The sequence below is a fragment of the Aquila chrysaetos genome, chromosome 2 (genome assembly GCF_900496995.4).
Source record: "Aquila chrysaetos chrysaetos chromosome 2, bAquChr1.4, whole genome shotgun sequence".
In the NCBI taxonomy this organism is placed as follows: Eukaryota; Metazoa; Chordata; class Aves; order Accipitriformes; family Accipitridae; genus Aquila; species Aquila chrysaetos.
The window spans coordinates 19633440-19657856 of record NC_044005.1 but is presented as its reverse complement, the minus strand read 5'-3'; the positions used below and the strand labels follow the sequence as shown (position 1 = coordinate 19657856).

General features: G+C 36.5%; 1 protein-coding gene across 6 annotated transcripts in view; it reads right to left on the bottom strand.

Moving 5' to 3' along the window:
* The window catches only part of TTC7B (tetratricopeptide repeat domain 7B), a 143620-nt gene that overhangs the window by 76760 nt on the left and 42443 nt on the right, over positions 1-24417 (bottom strand). For all 6 annotated transcript variants that reach the window (XM_030006513.2, XM_030006453.2, XM_030006519.2 and 3 more), the window contains 5 exons: positions 17333-17411; positions 14978-15150; positions 10351-10414; positions 5020-5157; positions 167-250 (listed from right to left, as the gene is read on the bottom strand). In XM_030006513.2, coding sequence (XP_029862373.1) covers positions 167-250; positions 5020-5157; positions 10351-10414; positions 14978-15150; positions 17333-17411 — 538 coding nt within the window. The remainder of the gene's footprint in view (positions 1-166; positions 251-5019; positions 5158-10350; positions 10415-14977; positions 15151-17332; positions 17412-24417) is intronic.

Genomic DNA, 24417 nt, shown 5'->3' with positions numbered 1-24417 from the left:
ACATTCTTTATACAGCACTAGGCATAAATTCAGTAGTATAGTGTACTTAGCTGATTTAAGGATTAGAATTATTTTCAAAAACACTACAGATGAAAATTACAAAAGTGCCAAATGTTGTTATCAAAAGCCATCAATAGAAGAATTACATCAAAAAATTAAGACTTACTTTTCCTGCTGCCATCAAGGACAATGCAAATTGATACCAGAGATGGAACTCTTCAAATGCAAACTTCATGGCTCTTTCTAAACACTAATTTTGGGGGGAAAATTGTTATTTAAGGGCACATTCTTCAATTATTGGGAAGATACACTAGTATAAAAATTATCTTATAGACTCATACCTAAAATACATGTAATTAAAAATTTAAATAATTCAAATAAGTTAAGTGAAAACAGCTGCCAGATTCTATATGGAAAAAAACAATTGAACAGAACACTGATTTCCCATTTATTATGCTTGTTTAAATGCTCCTGCTGGTACTGTCCTATTTAGTCTGAAAGAAGGAATGATAAATATCAGCTTACTGAAGGTACCAGCTGCAAAAGGCAGGAGATAAGTCTTAAGTGAAAAGGAAAATTGTACACACACTCTTCCCAAATTGGGAACAAGCAATGGCACCACAAGTACTTATCAGTACACTAAAGGGGGGGCAGGGGTAAAGGTTCACCCGACAGCATTATTTCTAATTTTAAGAATTTTAAATTCATACTCAATATTTTGCTGAAATTTTCAACTTAATAGCTGAATGCCAAAAGGAAATTCATTATTACTATACTGAGATTAAATATATTAAATTAGCATTATACACTAATTTTGAAGGTTTCATATCTGCTGTTGTCAATAAGAAATATTTCATTTTGCTATGCTCATTTTTACTAATCAGGCCAGCTCCAGAGACTCAAAAGGTGCAACACTCTTCTTTATTAAACTGATTTAGCAATTAACTTTCTAGTCTGCAGATTCCAATCACATGAAGCAGCTTTTCTGCTCTGACAGCTACAATGTAGATGCTGAACTGTAATACCACAAATTATTTTTCATATTCAAACTCAGCCTTAACATTACAGAAAGCACAGCCAGGTGTAGCGTGTTCCCACACTTTAACAGAACCTGAAGCAAAGAACAGCACTGAGGATGAAACAAAACAAATACAAGTGCATTATTTGCTACATATAAGTAATGTATGCTAGAATTTTTCCTATCAACTTCTCCAACTTCTTTATTTTCTTCCAGTTAGAATTGGCAATTAATTTTTAATTAAGCAAGGCCTAGAAAATAAGGGTTTTATTTTTCTAATTGTGAACAAGTACCTTCATATAATTAACGCACATGCATATGTGTATAAGGTAGTTTTTTATAATTTTGTAATTATGGGAACACAGGACACAACTGTAGATTATTCTAAAAGCCTTGAGTTTCAACATACTCATGATCTATTTACCGTTCTTTTTCCTTGGCTTTATTCAGTATGAAATGTGACAAGTTACATGATTTTTTTTCTTCATAAGATCACAAAATCAGTGGTTAGCTTGTGTGGAGTAAAGGGATCTATGTGCATATACACACGTATGTGACGTACACAACAACATGAACACCAGATAAACTGGGTTCTTCTGAACCAAATAACAAAAAGTAATTTCAAAGAGCAACAGGTTCCATCAAGAAATCAGTGAGAGATACATAACAAGCAATAGTACCCTGGAAAACTGCAAGTTGAGATAATGTTCAGGATAATGGCAACTGACTTAACTAATTGAAAACACATTCAGCACAATCCCTCTCCTGAAAGGCAGAAATGCAGCTGTTGGTACTGCCTCATAAATAATCACTGTATGAACAGGTAATGTTGAACGCATTACTGAATTTTGTTGCTTAGCACTATGGTCTCCTCCTGAAAAGAATATGCTTGAAGTTAGAGACTTAAAGATGAGTATCTAGGAAAATTTCTGATGGAAAACATCTCTCCTAGTAGGACATTGATAAGCTCAATATGTCATATCCTAAAAAGCTTAATAAACAACTTGATGACAGTCAAGCGTACTTTTGTTTAGGAAACAATTATGACAGTAGAAAGTTCTTTCATCTAGTTGAAGAAGCCATAAGAAACTGAAAGCCTGTTGTATACAAACTCCATAAAGAAATGAGACCTTTTCAATTAAGAACATGACTGAGCATTAGAACAGTTTAACAAGGATGAAACAGATCTTTGATCATTTAATGTTCTTATACCACAGCTAACTACTTCTGTAAGTAATCAGCTATAGCTAAACCAGAAGATGGTAACAAGATACTGGAACTGGTGTGTGAATACCACTTCCATGGTTAGAATAATGGTGCTTTCTGACTTGAACCTACAACAGCTCCACTAGTGCAATCATAATTAGCTCACAGAGAATGAAGCCAGCAAAAAATTATATGCCTATGACATAACTGAACAGAATATTTTTACATTTCTGAATTTCTGTTTATTGTAATACTTTAAATTATAAAAGCTTCAGACTATGGGCCACAGGGTTTGAGGGCAGATATCCTCTAACCACTCACTAAACTGTAAGAGTTTCTTGAAGTCTATGTTCTCCACTGTGCTTTGGATGAGAACTGGAACAAATGAGATGTTCTAACCATTTCCTGATAAGCTCATGCTGCAGCTGTTTAGTATCTAGAGTATCCATATCCTAAAATAAGTATCGTCTATTATACCAGGTCTTCATAAGATGATTTTTTGATGTTCAGAATAGATACTTCATGGACATATAATAAATACATTTTAATTATTCTGTATTGAAAAGCATTTTTCAAACATGTAAGAATTATTTTCTATTTTTCAAAGAGAACATTTCAAAAGAATATACATACAATTTTGATGGAATATAACTACAAAGATGCTAGACCCAGATTAAAAAAGAACACGAAAAGACCTTAAAACAAGCCTTAGGTAGACTTCAGGTGTCAAAGCCCAAGGCAATGGCTAAAAACCCTCAACTAAGAAGCTGGTCAAACATGGAGGAGGTTCTTTAACTTTCCAGATACTCGTGGTTCTGCTTTTGTTTGTAACCAAGATCACCACCAGCACAAGCAGCTTCTAAAAGGCACTTAAATCAAAGATCTAAGTCAAGTTAAAACACCTTCCATCAGAACATTCAACTGTGCTCAAAACACAGAAGGAAAAGCAACAGGCAGTGGTGCTTGTCTGTCAGCTACAGGGGCTAAACTAATCACACAAGCAGTGAGGGAAGCAAGCTCTATGCTCTTCTCCATGGGAGGGGACTATAAGACTTTCCTCCTACCCTTCACGGTAATGTCCTAGACTTCAAGATACATGGCGAAGAACAGAGATACCTCTAGCTTTCCTGGTGAAGCCAAAAAACTTCTCTATTAAGAAAGGCAAGAAGAATTGCAAACAAGAAGTTGCATCTATTATGACATAAATGCTACCCAAAATGTCCCAAAGGAGACAGTGGAGGAATCCCAGGAAACTGTGATGTTCCCATTAATATAATGGTTGTTTAACAGTTAAAAACAGACAAAAAAACCACAACAAAAAAAACCCCACCACAACATCACAGACAAAATAAAAGAATCAGAACTGGAACCCAGGGCTACACTACCCCTGCCTCATTGCTAGGTTAGTATATAAAAAAGGAAAGGTTGCCAGCTGCTTAAAGAAAAAAGAAATCAGTTACATTTTCAAGTGTTTGGGTTTGGTTTTTTTTTTGGGGGGGGGGGGGAAGGTGGTTTGGCTTTTTTTTTTTTTTTTTTTTTTTTTTTTACAGTACCTGTCGATTTCTATCCTTTCAAAAGTTCTAGACTAAACTATATGGAGAGTTATCTGTTGCAGCTTTGGTACAATCGCCTAGAGGTGACCTCCATGAAGGTGATAGTGTCTGTAGTGGCAAGTAAATGGAAATATTCCTGATTAGATTATGTTGTAGGATGACAGTCCTGTACAACCTTTCATACTCTTTAGTTTTGTGAAAGACTTTCTATTGGACTGATTAAAACTGACTTCTGTGCGTAACTTGCAGCTATGAAGTACTTTCAAGAAGAATACCCAAATTCAGAGCTTTAACATCACAGGAGATGCAGGTTAAAGGGTGACTATCAACATAACATATCCAGAGAAGAACTTTGTGGGGGGGGAGGGGCGTGTCATTTTTTTCTTAATAAGAGTCCTCTATTATGGTAGAGAGAAACCATTTCTCAGCAAATCAACCCCTGGATATGGATATGCCTTCCTACCACACATGCTGAAGTATTCCTTCTGGATACCAATAATTAACAGTGGTCAGCAACAGTATCCTGCTGCTGGGTGAGCACCGTTTTTATCAGCAGAAAGCTCTGCTCTGCCCAAAGAGCTGTAGTTGTTTCTCAGATATAAAACTGTTAATGATACTTGAAAATTTCCTGAAGAAGTCGCCACAATCTAACAAAACACATTCAAGATGCATAATAAAACACAAGACATTTGAGACAGAGAACGCACTTTCCTACAGACCTGAAAAAGTAATACATTTCCATTTTATTAACTTCAAAGCCATTTTACAAACTACGAGGACTTTGGAGCACTACAAATATTATGAAGTGTAAAAGAAAGTTTTCTTTTGAAATAAAATATCACAAATCCTTTTTCTAGGTATTTATATTTATCATTGATATCACAGCTTTTGATATATCATTGATATAACAGGTTTTATCTTTTGCCGTTCCTTCGTCCTGTCTCCATTTAATGTGTATCCTTTTAAGCAGATCCACGCCTCCCTGCCTAAAGACCATCTGAATTTCTATGCCATTAAACATTTACCACACCTTTCACACAATTTCTGTGCTTGACCACCTCAAGTCACTTGTATAAATTTAGACAGTAAACCTTCTGGGGTGGAAACTACCTACTGTATTTATACAGTAGTCAGAATGACAGTGTCCTATATTTGCTTAGCCCTTAAGTACTATCACAATTAACATGATTAACAGAAATAAGTAGTGAAGACACAGTTGAATATTCACTATTATCAACAAACCTCTGAGAGCATTTCATATTGGCCTCTTCTTCCCAAGGCTATAGTAAGTAAATCGTAGACTACAGATGCACTTTGCAAACTGATGATACGATCATTTTTGTGTTCTGGTATTCTGCTCAATACAGCATCACGGTTAGCCTGAAACATGCCACGAAAAAAGAAACAAAAGTAAAGCATTGTAATCCAACCTATATTTTTGCTCAAGTAACTACCATTTTATTCAGACTGACAGTCAGCAGTTGATATAGGTGATACAGAGAGACAGTATCTGCTACTAATTTATAGACAGCAAGAATCACCAATTTTATATGTTAGTGGCAAGATTTATGTTTCTATATGGATCTATTTTTAATTACTTGATTTTAATTACTTGATTCAAACTACATAGATTAGGTAATGTATTTAGAATTATTGAAGAGTTCTTAGAAACCAAATAACGGGTTTTTTAATATAATGTATATTCATCTTCTAAAATTTAACTTAGTTTTTTGTATGCTAGTAAAACATATTAGAAGGATCTTCAAATCCTCTATTTCAGCTTTTGTAAAATAAGGAAATCAATTTCTTTTCTCTTCATAACATTATGACACTATCCTCTCACTTATGATTGGTAACCAGCCCAGGATAACCACACAATCACCTTCAGGATTTACTAGCGAGAAGTAAAAAACTGTCCCTGGTTCTGAGCACAGGTTTGGAATCAGGCCACGTTTGCAATAAGGCTTTATACTTTCAATACTGTTTCGTGAAAGGCACATTGCAAACCTAATTCCTTAATTAAACTTTTCCTTTTGAGAAGGAAGAGAGCTGAGCTAGAACTGTATTAAACGAATCGACCATGTTCACAGAGAAATCTTGTTAAAGAGCTAAGGAAAAAATTCAGGTCTCCCAGTAGCTAAGACTACCTGTATTGAACTACCCAGTACTTCTCCCACTATACTTTCAAGCTTATACCTTATCTTGATATCTTATCTATTTCTAGATTTCTTGATGTTTAATATTCCCATTGATACAAATGCTAGTATAGGTGGTAGTTTGAAGTCAGAAGTTAAAGATCCTTCTCTCTCCTCCTCCTTCCTTTCCTTTTTTTTTTTTAATTACACTGGGCATGGCCCCCTTAATACATTTACTTATATACACTAAATTTTAATGGGCAGCTTATTTCCCCCTTTTTCAGAGGTGAGGAGTGACACACATTAAGGGATAATAAATTGTTTCTCTGCTTTAGAAGGGTAACATTTTAAGCTCTGAACATACTCAATACATTTTTTAAATCAGAATAATTAAATACTGAAAGAAATTTTCAAAGAGATACATAGAGCGTAAAATGTACAGACATTTCAGGAATTATCAACTGAATAATCCACAGCTTGGTTTGAAAACACACACCCCTGCACACACGCCCCAAAAGAGACATTTTGCTTTCTTTTGATCAAGACATCTTTGGCTTCTGCTTTCTACACTGCATAAATATTTAGTCAGCTTCAAGAACTTCTTCCTTTTTAACTTCACATTTAATTGCTATTTGACTCAATTCCTTGCAAGTACAGAACAAGCTATGAACTAGCACTTCTTGTGAAAAAATGGCTGACAATGCCAAAGCAGTATTATAGGAGAGGATGCCTTGTAAGTATTAAAGATATCTTAAATATTTGAACAATCATTTTCTGCATAATTATAAAACAGAATGTACGTACAAACTTAAGTGCTCGGTATTTCAGAACTGCCACGGTCTCAGATGTACTAAGGGGACTATTAGTTAAACTGCTGTGTGTCAGTTGGCCACGCTTACCCTTTGAGCCTGAGGCAAAGGTGAGCAGTATAACTTAGTTCACCCACAGTGGAAGAAAGGATATGCTCAGCCATTTTACCATCAGCTAGGAATAACACATAAGGCTTAGCCCAGGAGGTGGTGATCAGTGAAACGAAATCCAGCTGGAGGCCAGCAACTAGCAGTGTACCCCAGAGATCGATACTGGGCCTGGCCCTGTTCAAAATCTTCATTAATGATCTGGATGATGGGCCAGAGTACCCTCAGCAAGTTTGCTGATGATACAGAACTAGAAGGAGGAACTTGATATGCCAAAGGGCTGTGCTGCCATCCAGAGGGACCTCAACAGGCTGGAGGAATGAGCTGACAGGAACCTCATCAAAGGCCTCAACAAAGACTTGGAAGTGCAAAGTCCTCCACCTGGGAAAGAACAACCCCAGGCACCAGTACATGCTGGGGGCCACCAGGCTAGAAAGCAGCTTGGCAGAAAAGGACCTGGGGGTCCTGGTGGACAACAAGTTGAACAGAAGCCAGCAATGTGCCCTTGCTGGAAAGAAGGCTAGTGGTATCCTGGGCTGCATGAGCAGGAACATTGCCAGCAGGTCAAGGGAGGCAATCCACCCCTTCCATTCAGCACTGGTAAGGCCACACCTGCAGCACTGGGTCCAATTCTGGGCTCCCCAGTACAACAGAGATACAGAGCTACTGGAGATAGTCCAACAAATGACCACTGGGATGAATAAGGGACTGGAGTATCTCTTCTGTGAGGAAAGGCTGAGAGAGCTGGGACTCTTCAGCCTGGAGAAGATAATGCTCAGGGGGAAAACCTTATCAATGTGTACCTGAAGGGAGGGTACAAAGAAGATGGAGCCAGGCTCTTTTCAGTGGTGCCCAGTGACAGCACCAGAGGTAATGGGCACAAACTGAAACACAGAGGGAACATCAGGAAACACTTTTTTTACTGTGAGGGTGACTGAGCACTGGCAGAGGTTTCCCAGGGAGGTTGTGGAGTCTCTGTCCTTGGAGATATTCAAAAGGCACCTGAACACAGATGTAGTCTGCTCCAGGTGGCCCTACTTGAGCAGGGGGATTGGACAAAATGACGTCCAGAAGTCTCTTCCAATCTTAGTCATTCTGTTACTGCAGCTCAGCTGACATGCAGCAACATGTACACATACTGTAACATGAAGATGTCAGTCCTTCAGATCCCACCTTTCTACTCGTTCCAGCCTAGGTAAGGAAAGGCTGGTCTATACTTCACAAGTGTAACAGCTAGAATACAAGGACATCTTACAGTAAGAGTGATGGCAGAGTTGCAGCTGACTTTCCTCATTAGGCATGACAATACACTGTAGCAGCAGTCATGAGGCTAAAAGAGACATTTTGTACTCTGAAATGTACCTATAAGAGAATTAGAACACTTGAAAAGCACACAACTATCTTTCCCAAAGCATTTCTTTCATAAATATTACAATTTAAATCTTACTCAAAGCATCCTTTCTGAATTCAGAAATTAAGGGAACTCAAGGTGACACAAAAGTAGCATTTGTAATCCACTACCAAGATTCAATTTTCTGGATATACGTTGCACTAGATCTAATACAAATAAGAAGTTATGATGTTAGAGTGCACCACTTCCCTGAAACTAGCAGGACGATTTACGGCTTGTATATACACAGTGATTTGATTACTTTTACTTACACAAAATGCTACTTAAATGTCAGATCCTCATTCTATTTTTCAATATTTACTTGAATAAGTTCTTGAAGGACAGAAGTCTTGACACCTTATCTGTGTTTTTACTAATTCATAGACAATGCAAGGAAGGGATCATACTACTTTAATAAAACAACACCATCTCAAACCAGCAATGATTACTCAATCTTCTGTAACTGTTCTTATTTCTTTCCCAAATACTGGTTTCAAAATTGTAAATCACATCCTACTTCATAACTACTACAGAGAGAAAGTTAGCATGCACTGAAGCTGAAGTAACAGCTCTCAACTCTCAGAAAGATAAGTTTGTAGTGATGAATATTTTTATGCTCAATCTTCCCCTTTCCCTCCTCCAAAACTAATTTGAACAAATGACTTAGCCAAAGTAAGTCAATCGTGAAAGATTTTATACTCCCCCAAAATATACTCTTTTGCCTCAGATAACCTGCAATAATTACTTGTAAAGAAAAAAAGTATTGAAAGCTTGCTAAAGGTATATGCTCTACAGTGACAAGCATTTCATGTAATTAGGCAGATCTAATTCACAAAGGAAAAGCTGTAAGTAACCTGAAACGAGACTTAACAGGACAGTACTTTTAATTTGGTTTTTGGCTTCTTAACACTGATATGCAAGGAAGTACACATGCAAATACAGTAATCAGTAGTCAGATCCTGCAGAACTGAGACTGCTTCCACTTCACACCATGACCACAGTTCACATCAGAATTGTGTGTCTCTCCACGAGCTGCTCAGGCACCTTACACAGGCACAGGCGGTCCCTTTCAGTGGTAAGTATGTACTGCAGCAAAACCAACATGATATATGGAAATGTTTGCTCAGTCTAGTTTTCTGGTGACAGATTCTGTCATGAACATTGCAAGGCAGATCACTAGGAATAAGGAAAGTAGTTCGCCCTACAATGTAAATATTTGCCACTTTAAAATAGTTCAAATAGGACAATGTTCCCTAAAACTTTCTGATCTTATTTAACTGTATCAAAACAGAAATTATGCCAGAGCATGAAAGCATTTGAATCACCTATAGAACTTAAAAGACTAAGTCTCATTGATGTGCGGTGAGACAGACTACTATATGATGCCTCAGATTCTAGAGGTTCCACCCCTCCAGTTAGAAAAACAGCAAAATTCCAGCTTCAGCTTTTCATTTCTGCCATCTGAGAACATATAAGTGACCTGGTATGAGAATGTCAGTACGTGGCAGTTGATAGATGACTAGTACAATCATACTAGAGGAAAATATGAAAGGCTGACAAAAGGCACAAGTAGGCCATTGAAAGGAATCACCTATTGATGAAATGAGGACACTAAAAAAAAAGAAAAAAAAATCCAGTAGCAAAGGCTGAATGCCAGTATCATTAAAAATCATTTACAATTTTCAATGATATTTGAGGTTTAATGCACAATGGAAAATACTTTTTGGCTATGTTTATTATGCTCATCTAGTAGTCTTTGATTTGGTTTTTACAACAAAAATAACTTACATTTTGAGTCTGTCTGAATGGCAACAAGCTGGTGTAACAGCGGTTCATACTCATAAGTGATGTCAAATGAAAGACCTGGCTTTGTGTTCACCTGCCTATGGTTAGAAGGAAGCTAAGTTCAGCCACTCTAAAGGAGAAAAACTCCTATTCATAACACTTGCAGACCTCATCTTGCTGGCTCAGAGGAACAGAAGCTTGCATTTCAGAAGTAACTGCCTGCTTTCCTAACAGAAAATGAAACACAAGTCAAAGTAAGGCATGACAAAAAATGTTCTATTTTCATTTTAAAAAAAGCAAGGAAAACACACACACAGCATACACACAATCGCTCTATTTTACCTACCATAGATTCACTAATAAGCAGCAACAGTAAGGCTTCTTCTGTATTTTCTTGAGGACAAAAGATGCTGTTCAAAATGAGAATTTAATTATTTAAGCAGAACACATTATTTTTAGGAGTAGCTTACACAAATATAGTAAGAGTACTGTAAAAACTGGAAAATTTCCAGAACAGAGAGTAACTTGCATAGAAAAAATAATTGGTTAAAATGCATTTCTTTGCACTGCTCTAAATTTGCATTTCAGGAAAGTTGGCCAAACACAGTAAGAGAACAAAACCACCACAGCTGTCAGAGTTGAACACATTCAAATATCCCAAAATTGCACACAATTTGACAACCATAAAAACTGTACCCATAGTTTTACTAGCCTCTGGCTAATCGATCTGAGCTGATTCTACATCACCATCACTGATTCAAAGGTCAGCAACAAGAAACTCTCTCACAAGAACAAGATAACTTTTGTATTTTAGGCAATATGTGGATAAATAATTCTATTAGTCTTTCATCAGATATGCTCGAGAATTGTTTTCCTGATGCAATCAATAGCTGGGAGTATTTTTAACAGAGCCATGGCAACCTCTGCCTGCTTGCCATAACCGCTGTTACTTCCAAGCAGTTAAAATATTTTGGTTTTAATGAAGTACACTTCCTTATGACTTAATACTGAAGGTTTGTATAGGACTAGTTGGCAATCTTTCCTGCTTTCTCTGAACACTGGATGCTTTCTGAATACTTTTCTATGCTGGTGGACAGACAACAGTAATCTGCATTGGGTACATGACTGGTAGGAATTCATTCATTCATTCTCTCTCTCTCTCTCACACACATACAAAAAAACCCCAACCAGTGACTATGCTTTAACTCTTCAGATTTCTTTCTCTAAACTGTTTCTGGATTACCACAAGTACGATTTCCTGTTAATTCAGACCAATAGTTCCACAATTAACTGTTTAAGTGTAGAAAATAATTTCTTGTTGTTAATAAGCAATTCCTATCGTCCCAAGGGTGCTTAAACTACAACAAATTGCAGACAGGAAACAAAACTTGTCTGATATTAAAACATCTTTTGGGTTTTTTTTAAATGCACTAGAAATTTGAGCAGTAATTAAAAGCCTGAAAGGAAATGGAAACTAAAACACAGCTGAACTCCAGGCAGTTTGTAAAGCAACATTGCGAACGTATTGTGGTAATATACAGCAGCTAAGACCCCAGGGAAGTTGTTTTGTTGTTGGATTTTTATTTTTTAATCAATGCAAGTTGCTTACCAGATTTTGAAGTGTGTTCTTAATCTCAGAAGACACTTTTATTTTTTACATAACAAAGAAATTTCAAAACACAGTTACTCATGAATAAGAACCACCCCGAGCAGGGAACGAGGAGTGAAAAGAAAGAGTCAGAGACCTCCCCATTTACCTATCCAGTCTTCAATGCAGAATTTAGCAACCTGGAAGAAGATTTAACCTGACTGACTAGCAATGGTTCGCAGAAAGCAGAATAACGACTGGAAATAGTTGCTAGAGAAATTACTTTCTCAGAGAACAAAGGGAAGTTGCTCTAAAAAGGACTACTAAAAAGTCAATTATCAAAATGAAAGCAAACATTATTTTCTCCTACAGCTGTGAATATATTTTGGTAAATAAGTTGATGTTTGTCTCAAACAGTGAAGATCCTCTTCATGCAGAAATTACTGGGAAAATTCTTTGACATGTGTATGCAAAAAGCTCAATTTAGTTGACTGAACTCAGACACTTTCTATGTCTCCTGACAGTTGCAGGCATACGAGTAAAGTAATTCCAAGGCAACAGGGCAGAGCAAAACAGGCAACTGGAAGCATGAAATGGCTACTAACCAAAGGCCAACCAAGAAGTTAAACAGTTCTTCAACTGAGGATACAGAAAACTGAGGAGGCAGTAACACAGAGATCTACAAAATCATAAATGGTATTAGCCAAATCACATTCACCATCCTCAGAAGAACACAATGCAGTTACTTAATATATCAGGCAAGATATTTAAAAAAAAAAATAGTACATATCAGACTCAGAGTTGGTGGTCAGATGAATACCTAGGAAGAATTTTCCTACATATCTGTTTTGCTATTCATTGTCTTAGGTACTTACTTTCATTCACTGCTGGAGATGAGATACTTGGCTAGACATGTTTTATCTGATCTGGTACTAATGACTCTGACGTGCCAAAAGAAAAGGACTTAATTACATGCTCTGTTGAAATCATGGAACTCATAACTTGCATGTCCCAAGAACAAGAAAATTACACTGAACAAAGCCCCACTTTCGCCAGAAGGCATGTTTCTACAAAAGCATGAGTTGAGAATGAAGAACATAAGTTTGAAAGACTGAGCCTGAGAAACCTGCTATAAGTAGTCTGGATCAGGGAAGGAGAATTGCTAGAAATCTTTGAAGATAAGGCCATTCTACTTGCTAGTAATAATGACACCACAATTACGTGGGCTTGCTGCTGTGTAAAGTATTCATGAATGGAAATCTGCAATAAATGCAGCTAAACAACTCAAATGCCTGAAGTATGACAGTATTTTACATTACAATATAAAGATACTGTGAACACTAAACCAAAACATCTCTTCAGAACTTAAGGTAGGACTACTTCTATAAGCAATCTACCACAGAAGCAGACTCTTTTGCACATAACAAGGTCACATTATGGAAAAAAGCTTTCATATTAACTAACAAGGCATATATACTGTAAGAGAGGAACAGACTATTCTTTAGGATTTGCTGTGTGAAACCAAACAGTTTGACTGAGAAAATGGGTGACTCTGCGTAACAGAGACTTTCTTGTGTTTGGGCAATAAATGCATACTTTTTAAGTGCAGGGATCAAGGTATATCCACAAACCTGGTATTTCCTTTTTACCAAAAAGGTTGCCTGCATGTACAGTTTGTTAATTGTGTACTTGCAGAGAAACACAGTAGTTGTTTTGGCAAATTGAATGTTCAAGTCGACGCCTGCATCTTTTCCTAAAGCTCAAAAGACTGCTTTTTAATGACTTCACACCCTAGACATAATCAGACAACACTGAAATTAAAAAACTCACAACGCCTTGGTTTTAATCCAGCTAGACAACAATATTAAAAAGAAAAAAAAAATTATTTGGAAAAAAAGGGTCAACAATTTCATATGGAACAGACAACAGTCTCCTGAAAAGAGATTCCCAGATCACACCGATTTCACAGAACCACAGAATAGCTGAGGTTGGAGGGGGTGTCTGAGGATTGTCTAGTACAGCCCCTCCACTCAAAGCAGGGTCAGCTAGCAGGTTGCCCAGGACTACATCCAGTTGGATTTTGAATATCTCCAGTGATATTCTCCAGACTCTACAACCTCTTCCGTAAATTTTTTTTCTTAAGTTTAAATGGAATTTCAATCTTCTCCATCTGCATTACTTAGCACTCTCTTACTACAGCAAATCACAATCTCGGCTAGATCATTATCTCCACTGTGACAATCTATTTCTCAGTTCTCTGGCTCACAGTGCTTTCCAGCATGTATCAAAACAAGCAAGCAATAGTTGTTGACTATATTAAATATATATATGTATACAAAATACAAGATCCCACAAGGACTTGCATTTAGAATACAAGTAGAGCAGTGCAAAGGTTACAGATTATGTAAAACAAGCATGCAACAAAGTTTCATCAGATCAAACTTAGTATCACTAGCATAAAAAATAAATTTAAAAAGATGCATCCAAGTGGTTAAGATTTTAACAATATGCTTTGACACAAGCATGTTACTTTCAGGCAGCAAGCTACACACAAGGACTATAATGAAGTGCAAAATTTTGTCATATTATATATTTTAGGCACTGTCAGAGTGTGTCTAAGGAAAACAACTTTATCTTAGAAACCATGTTTCATTTGATCAGACACAAATAAACAACAAGCTATTAACTTTTAAGAAAAAAGTTCAAATTCAAGGAAATGGCTACCCACATTTAATACTAATAAATATTAATACTAATACTAATGGTGATCGGTTCTGAAAAAAGCCACACATTTTCAAGAAGGAAGCGACACACGCCAAAGCTACTCTAGAATTAACCATTGTATATGCCAAAACTAACCAAAGAAGATTAAAAGGTAGCTGCTTTGGGAAATAAACTACCTTTGAAACTGTTAGATAAATTGCTAGATACGTTTTGGTTTTTTATGATGTTTCAGGGATGAATTTGAATCTCCATATTGCTAACTCTTTCCTTTCTATGATAAAGCAGAAGAGAGGTCTAGAAACAGCCCACAACTTTTAAAATGTGCAATCTCAGACATGCCACCCAGTTTGTGTTTTCTTTTGTATCCCAGGTATAAGAAGAGATATTGACTCTACCACATACCCCAGTACAGAGAAAAAAAAAAAAAATATCGAGAATTGAGAACAAAAGGTCTCGTGCATACAGTGCAAACTTCTGCTTGGAGAAGCATGTTGCTTCCCTAGTTCTCTTCAGGGAATATATATATACACACAGCATGGGAAACACTCTCATTCACATTGCCCAATTCCTTCTACATTTTCAAAAATATAAACTAAATTACCCAGTGCACTGGGTAACAACTGCAATTATAGAAAGAAGAGAGGTATAAACTCAGCCATACTTTTCTCCAGTGTATACCCGCGGTCTTCTACTGAGCGCGTAATTCTTAGTATTTGAACCTTTTCGAAGTGGATCATCTAGGGGTGATTGGTGAGGAGGATCTTCCAGTGGATTCCAATAACTCTGTTCACACATGCCTCGTAACAAAATTTCAGCCAGTTGTCTTGCTATCGTCTGTAAAAGTGAAAGATAAATATTTTCCTTAGAAATGCTGAACACAAAATCTTCAAAAATGCTTGGATTATTTTTAATGAAGATTAATCATGTAGAATATATTTTCTGTTATTTTAAAACATCCAAAAAACCAAGCATACTGCTGTTTGAAAGGTACAAGTACCCAGTTCAATTCTCTAAACACAAAGGAAAAAAATGGCAATAACGAACAATTTTTCAATTGTATCAGTTAAATCCAGATATTTCTGAAGTATCAACAACACCAACTGTTTCTCCTAAGAGTGGAGCACATCCAGGAGCACATTCAGATATTTTGTGCTCAATAACCTCTACTGCCTCTCCAGGCCTGGAGCAGATGTTTCTGTGGGAGAGACCACAGTGGAGCAGATACTTCTCTATGGTCCATGCAGAGGACCACAGCGGGGCAGATGTCCACACTGCAGCCTGCTGAGAGGACCATGGCGGAGCATGTTGATACTCCCTCAAAGAACTGCAGCCCATGGGAGGGACCCTGCACTGGAGCAGGGCAAAAGCATGAGGAGTAAGGAGCAGCAGAGAGGAACTGTTATGGACTCACTACCACCCTCCACCCCCCATGCATCACTCAGCGAGTGCGAGGGTAGGGAGAGGAGGTCGAAGACTCAAGAATGAAGGACTGAAGTTGAACCTGAGGAAAGGGGGTGGGGTGAAGCTGTTCTAGTTTTTCTCTTTGTTTCTCACCATCACACTCTCTTTTAATTGACAATAAATTAATTTCCCCCAAGTTGAGTTTGTTTTGCCCGTGACAGTAACTGGTAAGCAAACGCCCTGTCTTTACCCTCAACCCACAGGCTTTTCTACCTTATTTTCTCCCCATCATGTTAAGGAAGGGGAGTGAGAGTGCAGCTGGGTGGACATCTGACAGCCAGCCAAGGTCAACCCACCACAAACAGTTACAGTCCAAACCCCAACTGACTGGGGCTTCTGACAACTTGTACTTGAAGGTGCTGGTGTTTGCTACTGTTAGTAAGGCTCAGCAAGAGCATAACGAGGCTGTAGATCAGCATGAAAAAGTTTGTTTTGACCAGCTATTCTTGGCACCATATATTTAAATATAGAAATACTTACATAAATATTATTTAAGTAAATAATATTAATTTAAAGCTTTGAAGTCATCCTATAATCCATAACTATCAGGTTAATCTCTTTAATGTTTAATACATATGTATACAAGCTGCATGACTACATAGGATGATGATGAAAACTCAGAGATTAGTTCCAGGGCAGGAAAGAAGGCAAGATCTACACTTGCATCAGAATTGGCAGTATTTCCCAGCAACATTTCCCAGCAATAGATGTGTAATGTTTAAGCCACAGACAGCACCATATGACCTGCAACTTTCACCTTAATTCCTACACCACAAGAAGCCCTTCATCTCCTATTCTATTAAAGTTTGCAATATTATCCCTCTCCTTTGAAAGTCTGGTTTTTAATAATTTTAATATCCTTACTAGGAATCAGCTATTAAATGAATTAAGAAAACCAGTTACCATCCCTATTACTACTCTGGAGTTTTAAAGGCCTAATATTAGGAAACTAATCTAGGACATTTTGAAAATCATCACATTAGAGCAAAAGATATATGCCTTAGCCTTTTACTGTATAAAAGATGCAAAAAAGATACATCACTCTTTTGGTAAAGGTTTATTTTTTGATAAAATAAATAACAAATTTTCATGGTTTTGCTTTTATTATTTTCCTTTAAGAGGTTTTATCACAAAAATAAAGAAATAACTTGATAACTTCCAACTTAATAGAATACATTGAAAGATTCCGCACTCTGTCCTCACTCCCATTACCTTACAAAAAACATGAAAAGACACCCTTTGTAACTATGGTAAGTCATAAATAGGGCAATTATGATTAAGGTTGAAAGTATGGTCAGACAGAGACCAATCAGGTTTTAATCATAACCACAAATAGGAAAGAGAAATAGGGGAGAGACTGGGTATCAAACATTCCTTTTTATTTTAATCATTCACTTAAGCCAGGAAATGTAACCTTATAAAGTGGTAGATAACAGATCCTGATCAATATGCTGTATATCTTATTATTTGTCTCTAACTCAGCCAATATATTTATGCTTTACCTGCCTACTAAAATTCAGATGCTGCAATAGGAATGTGGTTTAATATAACTTACCATTCGCAGATTTTGCGTAGTTCTTGTTTCAACAGCTCTTAGTAACTCTCTAAATCTACCAACTCCTCTCGTCAAGTTCCTGTATATAAACATAAAATTTGACAGTATTCCAACTTGGATGTAGTAACACCTTAATACATTACTCGATAAAGTTGTTAAAATCCATGCTATAATTTTTTTTTCCCTGCATATCATCATCGCCTTTCTGTGAGATAGATATATCTATCTACCTATATATAGAGAGAGATAAATCTACACTCATCTGGGAACCTGACCACTGATTACCATAACAACATTCCCTGCCAATTTATTGAAAAAAGAAACATTTTCATGATCAGTAGATAGTTCAAGAGAAAGCAAGGAAAAGTGTAAGAAGTGACCATCCCAAAGAGGGAAAAAACAAAACTGAAGTTGGTCTCACTACTACAATGGTTTTCATTTTCAATTACATTAGGCTTCAAAGTATAAGCTTTGAAAAAAAAAGAAAACACACCACCATTCCATTTTAGCTGCCTCTTGACACCTTAAAATAGGGAAATAAAAAAGGAGTAAATCTTGTAATCCTCAGTGAAAGTAATATAAAATTTTAAACTCCTTTTCAGAGAGGAAAGAGCACAAACACAGCAAGGCCCACTGTGTGTCCAGAAGAGGACTGGGAGATCAGTGTTCTGTTCTCAATTCCAGCTAGCTTTTGGTGTCGCTTCTGCAACTCAAGTTTCTTCATCTGTGCTTTTTCTACTTCTGCTGCCTAAACAGCTTTTGCAAAGAGATTCAAGACCCTCAGAGAGGAGGCATCATTCATACAAACAATTTTAGCAGATCTGAAGTTTATTCTCAAACAATAGATTATTTTGAATGGTCTTAGAGCTTTATGTTTTCCTCATCTCTATATCAGTTATCTCAGCTATCTGGTTTTTTATAGCACTTAAAAGCAGTTGAGAATGTTTTGTTTTATATTAATATAGTTTGTCTTTGAACTGGTGAAGGACTGGGCTGGCTTTTTGCTGAGCTGAACAATTGAATTCTGCAACCTCAACACAACATAGGACAGTCATTTCACTATTTGAAGTGTAGTTGCAAAACAAAATTATTTGATCAAACACGTGTTTTCTATTAAATCATTGTTGCTCTCATATAGTTGTATTATCTTAAGATGTGATTTTATCTGCAAGTTGCGTAACACTTACCTAACATGGGCTCAAAAGAGAAAAGAAATATTACATATTGTGTAAGCTTTTCATAAGTAAAAGCACTATTGCACTGCACTATAAAGCTGATGTTGAAATTGCCTTCCTTACTCTGATGTCTTTATTTACAAATATATTTAAAATACTGATCTTCTGAACTGTAACTTTGTACAAATTTAAAAAAAGCCAGCACTTCTACACAGATGTTTTTTTTAAATTTAGTTGAAGAATACCTGAAACCAGAATGTTTGATGCAAGAGATCTTGCCACAGAACTGTAGAACTCTTACCACTTTACCTAGAGACCTACTCATTTATTTCACTCTTCAGATTACATTACAGAGGTCATCCCTGTTCTTTTTTATATAATAAAGGATTATCAGTGTATTTCAGAAACTTTAGTCTCCAGCACAGACAGACATCTTTCACTAGCACAAGTTCACCTTCTAAAATACTTTTATATAAAAGCTCCCTTAAAAAGAACTAGCATTTCCAAATAACAAAAGCTGTATGAACAGGTTGAAAGTGATGTCAAAGTAAGCCACCAGTTGGTTGAAAAGAAATAATCAGCAGTCACACAAGAAATAATGATTGTTGGTAAAAAGTCCACATTACAGCAGAGCTTGACCATAGAGTGACCAGTTAGTACACATTAAAGAAAACTGATCTTGTGTATACATCTAACATGGAAACAACTGCATGAAAGGTTATATTTATTTATGTATTTCAAACTGGCAGGCCTCTTAATAGGTAATGAATAAATTCATATACTAATGAAGTAAGTACAGAAAGTCAGTAGGCCAAATTTTAAGAAAACCTCTGAACTCAATGGAAGCTGGATATCTTCAGCACCTTTGGAAAGCCAAAATACATACTACTCAGTAATACCACATGCCAAATATTTTTGAGAGCCGAAACCAGACCACTGGAATCTCAGCTTTAAGTCCTCTGCTCTAAGTGCATACTTCCCATGAATGGAGCTTTCTCTCAAGGACTGTATTGCAAAGTCACAGATGTGTCCCCATAACAAGATTTAAAAAACCAAACAGACTTGCCAAAAAAACTGAAACGTTCCCTTCAAAATTGTCAAAAGAGAGGAAGACCAAGAACTTGTCAACTTGAAACACTAATTTCCGAGTACAGATGAAACATATACTATGTAGCAGAACTTCAAATCACACTAATTTAAATCTTTATGAAATTTTAGGAATTAGCATTTTTTTTCCCCATATGAAGTTTACGTCTTTTGATGTGTTACAAGAACAAAAAAAAATACTGTATGAAAAAGTATGCAACTTTTAAAAGTCCTTAAGAACTTCATGACAGGTTGTTATTAGTTACCTATTACATTTTTGTAAGCATCTGCAATAGACTGAAACTTGTGACTGAAGTTCTACTGTATCATGGAAAAAGCAGTAAGATTCCACAAGAAAAAAAATCCAACTTAAAATGCAGAATTAGTTTTTGCTTCATAAAGCATTTAACACTGCTCCACTGCACAAGCGAACACAAACACAATACTGATTTGTCGAGCATCTTCTACACAAAGTATACTAAAAAAAAAAAGTACACTTCAAAACTACAATCTAAATCACCCAAAAATTGAGTTAAATGCTTTGAGAGACAAGTAATGAAGCAAAATATACCACGAACAATATGGTAGATCTCCACACTGCACTGCTTTTAGCAAAGTACATTTCCTGTATTTGTTAACAGTTTCTAATATTGGGGAGAAGAGGGTGATGGCTGTTCTGGCACATACTTTTCCTGCCTAGCCTAGGAAGCACAGAACTTTTACCTGCTTTTCACTATGATGTGCCTTCATGTTAGCAGTTCCCCCCACGCTTATTGAATGCCAGAGCAAAAGGGCAGGTTAACTTAGAAAACAACATCCCACAGTGTCTGTAAATGACTTTGAGATCCCTTCCATTCTTGACATGAGGAATTTTAAGGTACACTAACATGCACTCAGAGCTGACATGTTTTCAGTAACTTCAGACAAGACAAAGACAGCCCACAGATAGACACTGCTAGTTAACATACATGTGTGTTTATATGACTGCCTCCCATCAGATCGTGCTTGAGTCAAGCCTTTTGAATTGCATCTTTCTGGTTTTTAAAGACTAATTAAAATGTTTGCTGCTTTAAATCTTCAGGAAAAAAAAAAAACCAACCTACCTTGACTCTTTAAGTAGCACTATACCATTTAAAGACTGAGAACCAGGACTTAACAGTACAATCTACTATTACAAGTCTATACAGATTGATGCCCTTAGGGCTAATTTGCATCCTTGTGTCTACATATTTGCACCCTAAACCCCAACAATTTATGTTAGAACCTAATTAATTATTCTGATACAAGGTCAACTTTTATGTTCCTTTGAAAACTTCAGGCAGCATTTCTGTTTAGAATAATGAAAATATTTTAACTGCATCTACGGAAAGATGCTCACTCCTAAACAGAGAGAGATATCGATAACTGTAAATATGATACAAGGAAAGTGCAGGAAGAAAATTAAGGGGCAGTAAGGACAAACTTCCAATGCAGGACCAGAAGACCTGAGTACAAGCATTCAGGCCAGCAGTAGCAAACTTCTGGCACAAATATAATTGTCACCATCACCACCAAGAAGTCTCTTGGGTTTAAAAAGCAGGTTTGGCATCAGACACCACAGTGCTTTGACATTAGTAGTCCAGATAAACTTCACACCCCAGACAAACAGTTCTTATCTTTGTGTTTTAAAACACACACACACAGGAAAAAAAAAAAAAAAGTACAAAAGAATGAAAGAAACTGCTCAACGAGAAGCAGTCTATATTTAAAAGATGTTATGATAAAAAAACCAAACACTATAAAATCTTTCTCTTGGTGAAAATAACTGTCATCCAGGTACAACAACTAACTGCCCTTTAGAGAAAAATCATTATTAACAGATAGGAACTCAGAAGACTCAATTAGCTGTAGGTTACTGCAGCTCACATTCAGGTGATATATCTCATGAATATTGTCCACAAAACACCTAAGCCCCAAGCTTTATCAGAATTTGAACCTCCATCTTTGGTGACATGCAGAACAACTGGCCAAGGCCCTAAACAAGCTGCTCTACACTGGCCTTGTTTTGACCAGGGGTTTGGCCCAGATGACCCCTCAGAGTCCCTTTCAACCTGTGTGATCCTACGAATCCCTTTCGTACAAGTTGCAAGGGAAGGGACAAAAAGAAGAAAAAAAATCTTCTGGCATAGCCATGCCTTGTGATACCTGGCATACAAAGCAGTGTTCTTCAGAACAATATCAAAACCAGAGAAGGAAATAAAAACAAGAGCATTAAATACAGCAGTAAAGCAAGCGTTCTGGGGGGAGCAGGGGAAGTACACTAAATAGTCCCTCCCCAATTTAAGGATCCAATACCGTTTTGTTTGCTGCCCATCACAACACAACATAAAACCAAAACCTTGAATATGATGCTTGTAAACACAAGCAATAGCCACAGTCAGCAAGACTTGTAGTACATGGGCTAAAAAACGCTAAGTATCTTCTCAGAAAAAGTGAGCTAGAGTCAGAGTTACAACTGCAAATTATTAAAATTATAAAAATTCAACATCAACTCAGATACTAACATTATTCTTTCAGTGTGCTTTGTATTACTAATTATTACAAAAGTTATTTGAGATTATTTTGAATAAAAGTGATTCCTTCATGCTTATATCCACCTTAGTCCTCCATGTAAAACTGCCAGATTTCCTATCTATAACAATGGAATCTTATTTTAAACTCCTGAAGTTAAGACACAATTCTGAGCAACAAACACACAACAAGGATTGAAAGACAAAGCATTCTTCACAGATGATTTTATCTGAATATCTGAGGGAATAATAATTTCCCCTTGCATTCAAATGTATTCTGTTTTTTCAATGAAAACTAACAGAGTAAGAACAGTATCTTAAGTAAGGATGAGGAAAGCATCTGATATGACAGATATTAAAGTATCCTTTGAAAACTCATTTTTGTTAGCAATCACAAAACAGTGAATTTTGTCTCTATCTTGAATATATTCTGCCTTAGTTTCCTAACCACACAAACATGAAAGCAGTTATCTCCAGGACACAGTTGCTTTGAAAACTGCAACAGAAGTAATTTCGTTTACTTTCCAATATGGCCGTGGTATCTCACACAAAGAATGCGACACTTCGTAGGATTTCAATGTTTTTGAATTTCATCTTACTTTCTATTCTTTACTTAATGACCAATTTGTTTTGAGACTGATGTAGGGTATGCAACAAGATCTCAACAGATTCAGAGAGTGATGGGTAGCTAGCACTGTATTCTAATACAGCATACAGCTAGTCATACAGTGTCTTGATGTGCATTTATGTCAAGCATTTACATAAATCCTTATCTTACAGATTTCATCACTGTAAAATCTCCAGCTGTGAGCACTGTATATATGTGCCACAGAAGCACTTATGGATTAGCTTCCAACCAGTCTTCCTCACTTACCAACATGAGAGCTATATTCCTATGCTATTCCTATTTATGTTATGGTGGAAAAAGAAAAACAGATAAAAGAAACAACTTCTACATAGACAAGTCCTATACATGAATAACTCTAAGGAGTTGGGTTTTTTGTTGTGCTTGTCAAACATTTTGTAAGCCAATAAAAATCAATTACATGCAGAAAAACTGGTTGAGTTTTTTTGTTTTGTTTTTGGGGGGGTTAAATTTCTATTGAAAAAAAGCCAGTCTCTGAGATACAACTTCATGGAGAAGACTGGGAAGGTCTTGCTTCCAGCACAGGTAATGGCACCATAAGGCATACAGATCTTGTCCAGGTTCCTCAGGCTTTGATTCAGCATGTGAACCATGATGGAGATTACACCAAATTGCAGTCTAGATGCTGGGCTCTGACAGAGCAATATCCTTGGAGAGGGTGTGAAATATAGAAGCCACAAAAAAGACCTCTGAAAGCTAGCTAAGTCTGGTTTTCACATGACAGCCACCTGATTTTACACTTTAACCAGAAAGCTCTTTTGCTTTAAGAGCATACACTTCCAGTGTATTTCTGAAAACTATTACCTCAAAAATAAAAACCATTTACAACCTAAGTTTGTCTTGTTTATCTCATAACATTAATAAAAAGCAAATACTAAGTAGAGGAATTACTGGTACATAAACCGCTCTCCTACCCCTCTCAGGGGCATTTTACTTGAAAATAGCTATGTTAAAGCACTCATATCAAAGCTCCTGTGCTCGTAGCTTTTCTTGGAACATCAGGACTTTGAACTCTTCCAATCTGAAATTACAAAGCAACTACTAAACTAAATAGAAGTTGCATAATCAGCCTGAAAGACATTTAAAGTTACATATTTCAGAATGTTTTTTAAAAAGCACATAAACCCTACTTTAAGTTTTAGAACACCTTCCTCAACTTCGTTGTTACTCATTTCCCAGCTGAAACGTTCCTCTGCTCCCAAGTGAAAAACGGGTATGTACTTTGATTCTTCACTAAATTCTGTACAATTTGGAAGAAAACATTAATTTCAGATTTGTTTCTTAATGGAGCACTAAAATAAGATTCTTCCACTCAGGCTATTGCCACCTTTTTTTTTTTTTTTTTTTTTTTTTTTTTTTTTTTTTTTTTTTTTTAAAGATAATTGCTTTTCCATTTATTTTCAAAATGCCAGCACTTAGTAGTCAGGCTAAGTTAGGTTTCAAACACTTTCTAGTTTTTCAGTCAAGATAATGCATACCTGAAAGATAAATCACTTAATCCTCTAGAAAAACTTGATTTCTTGGCTTAAAAGAAAAGCTCTGCACAGTTAGTGCACATAGGGAAAATTTCAAATGGATCAACCAGCTTTCTGGGTAGGCAGTAATACTCCCTACATTACTGCTAAAATT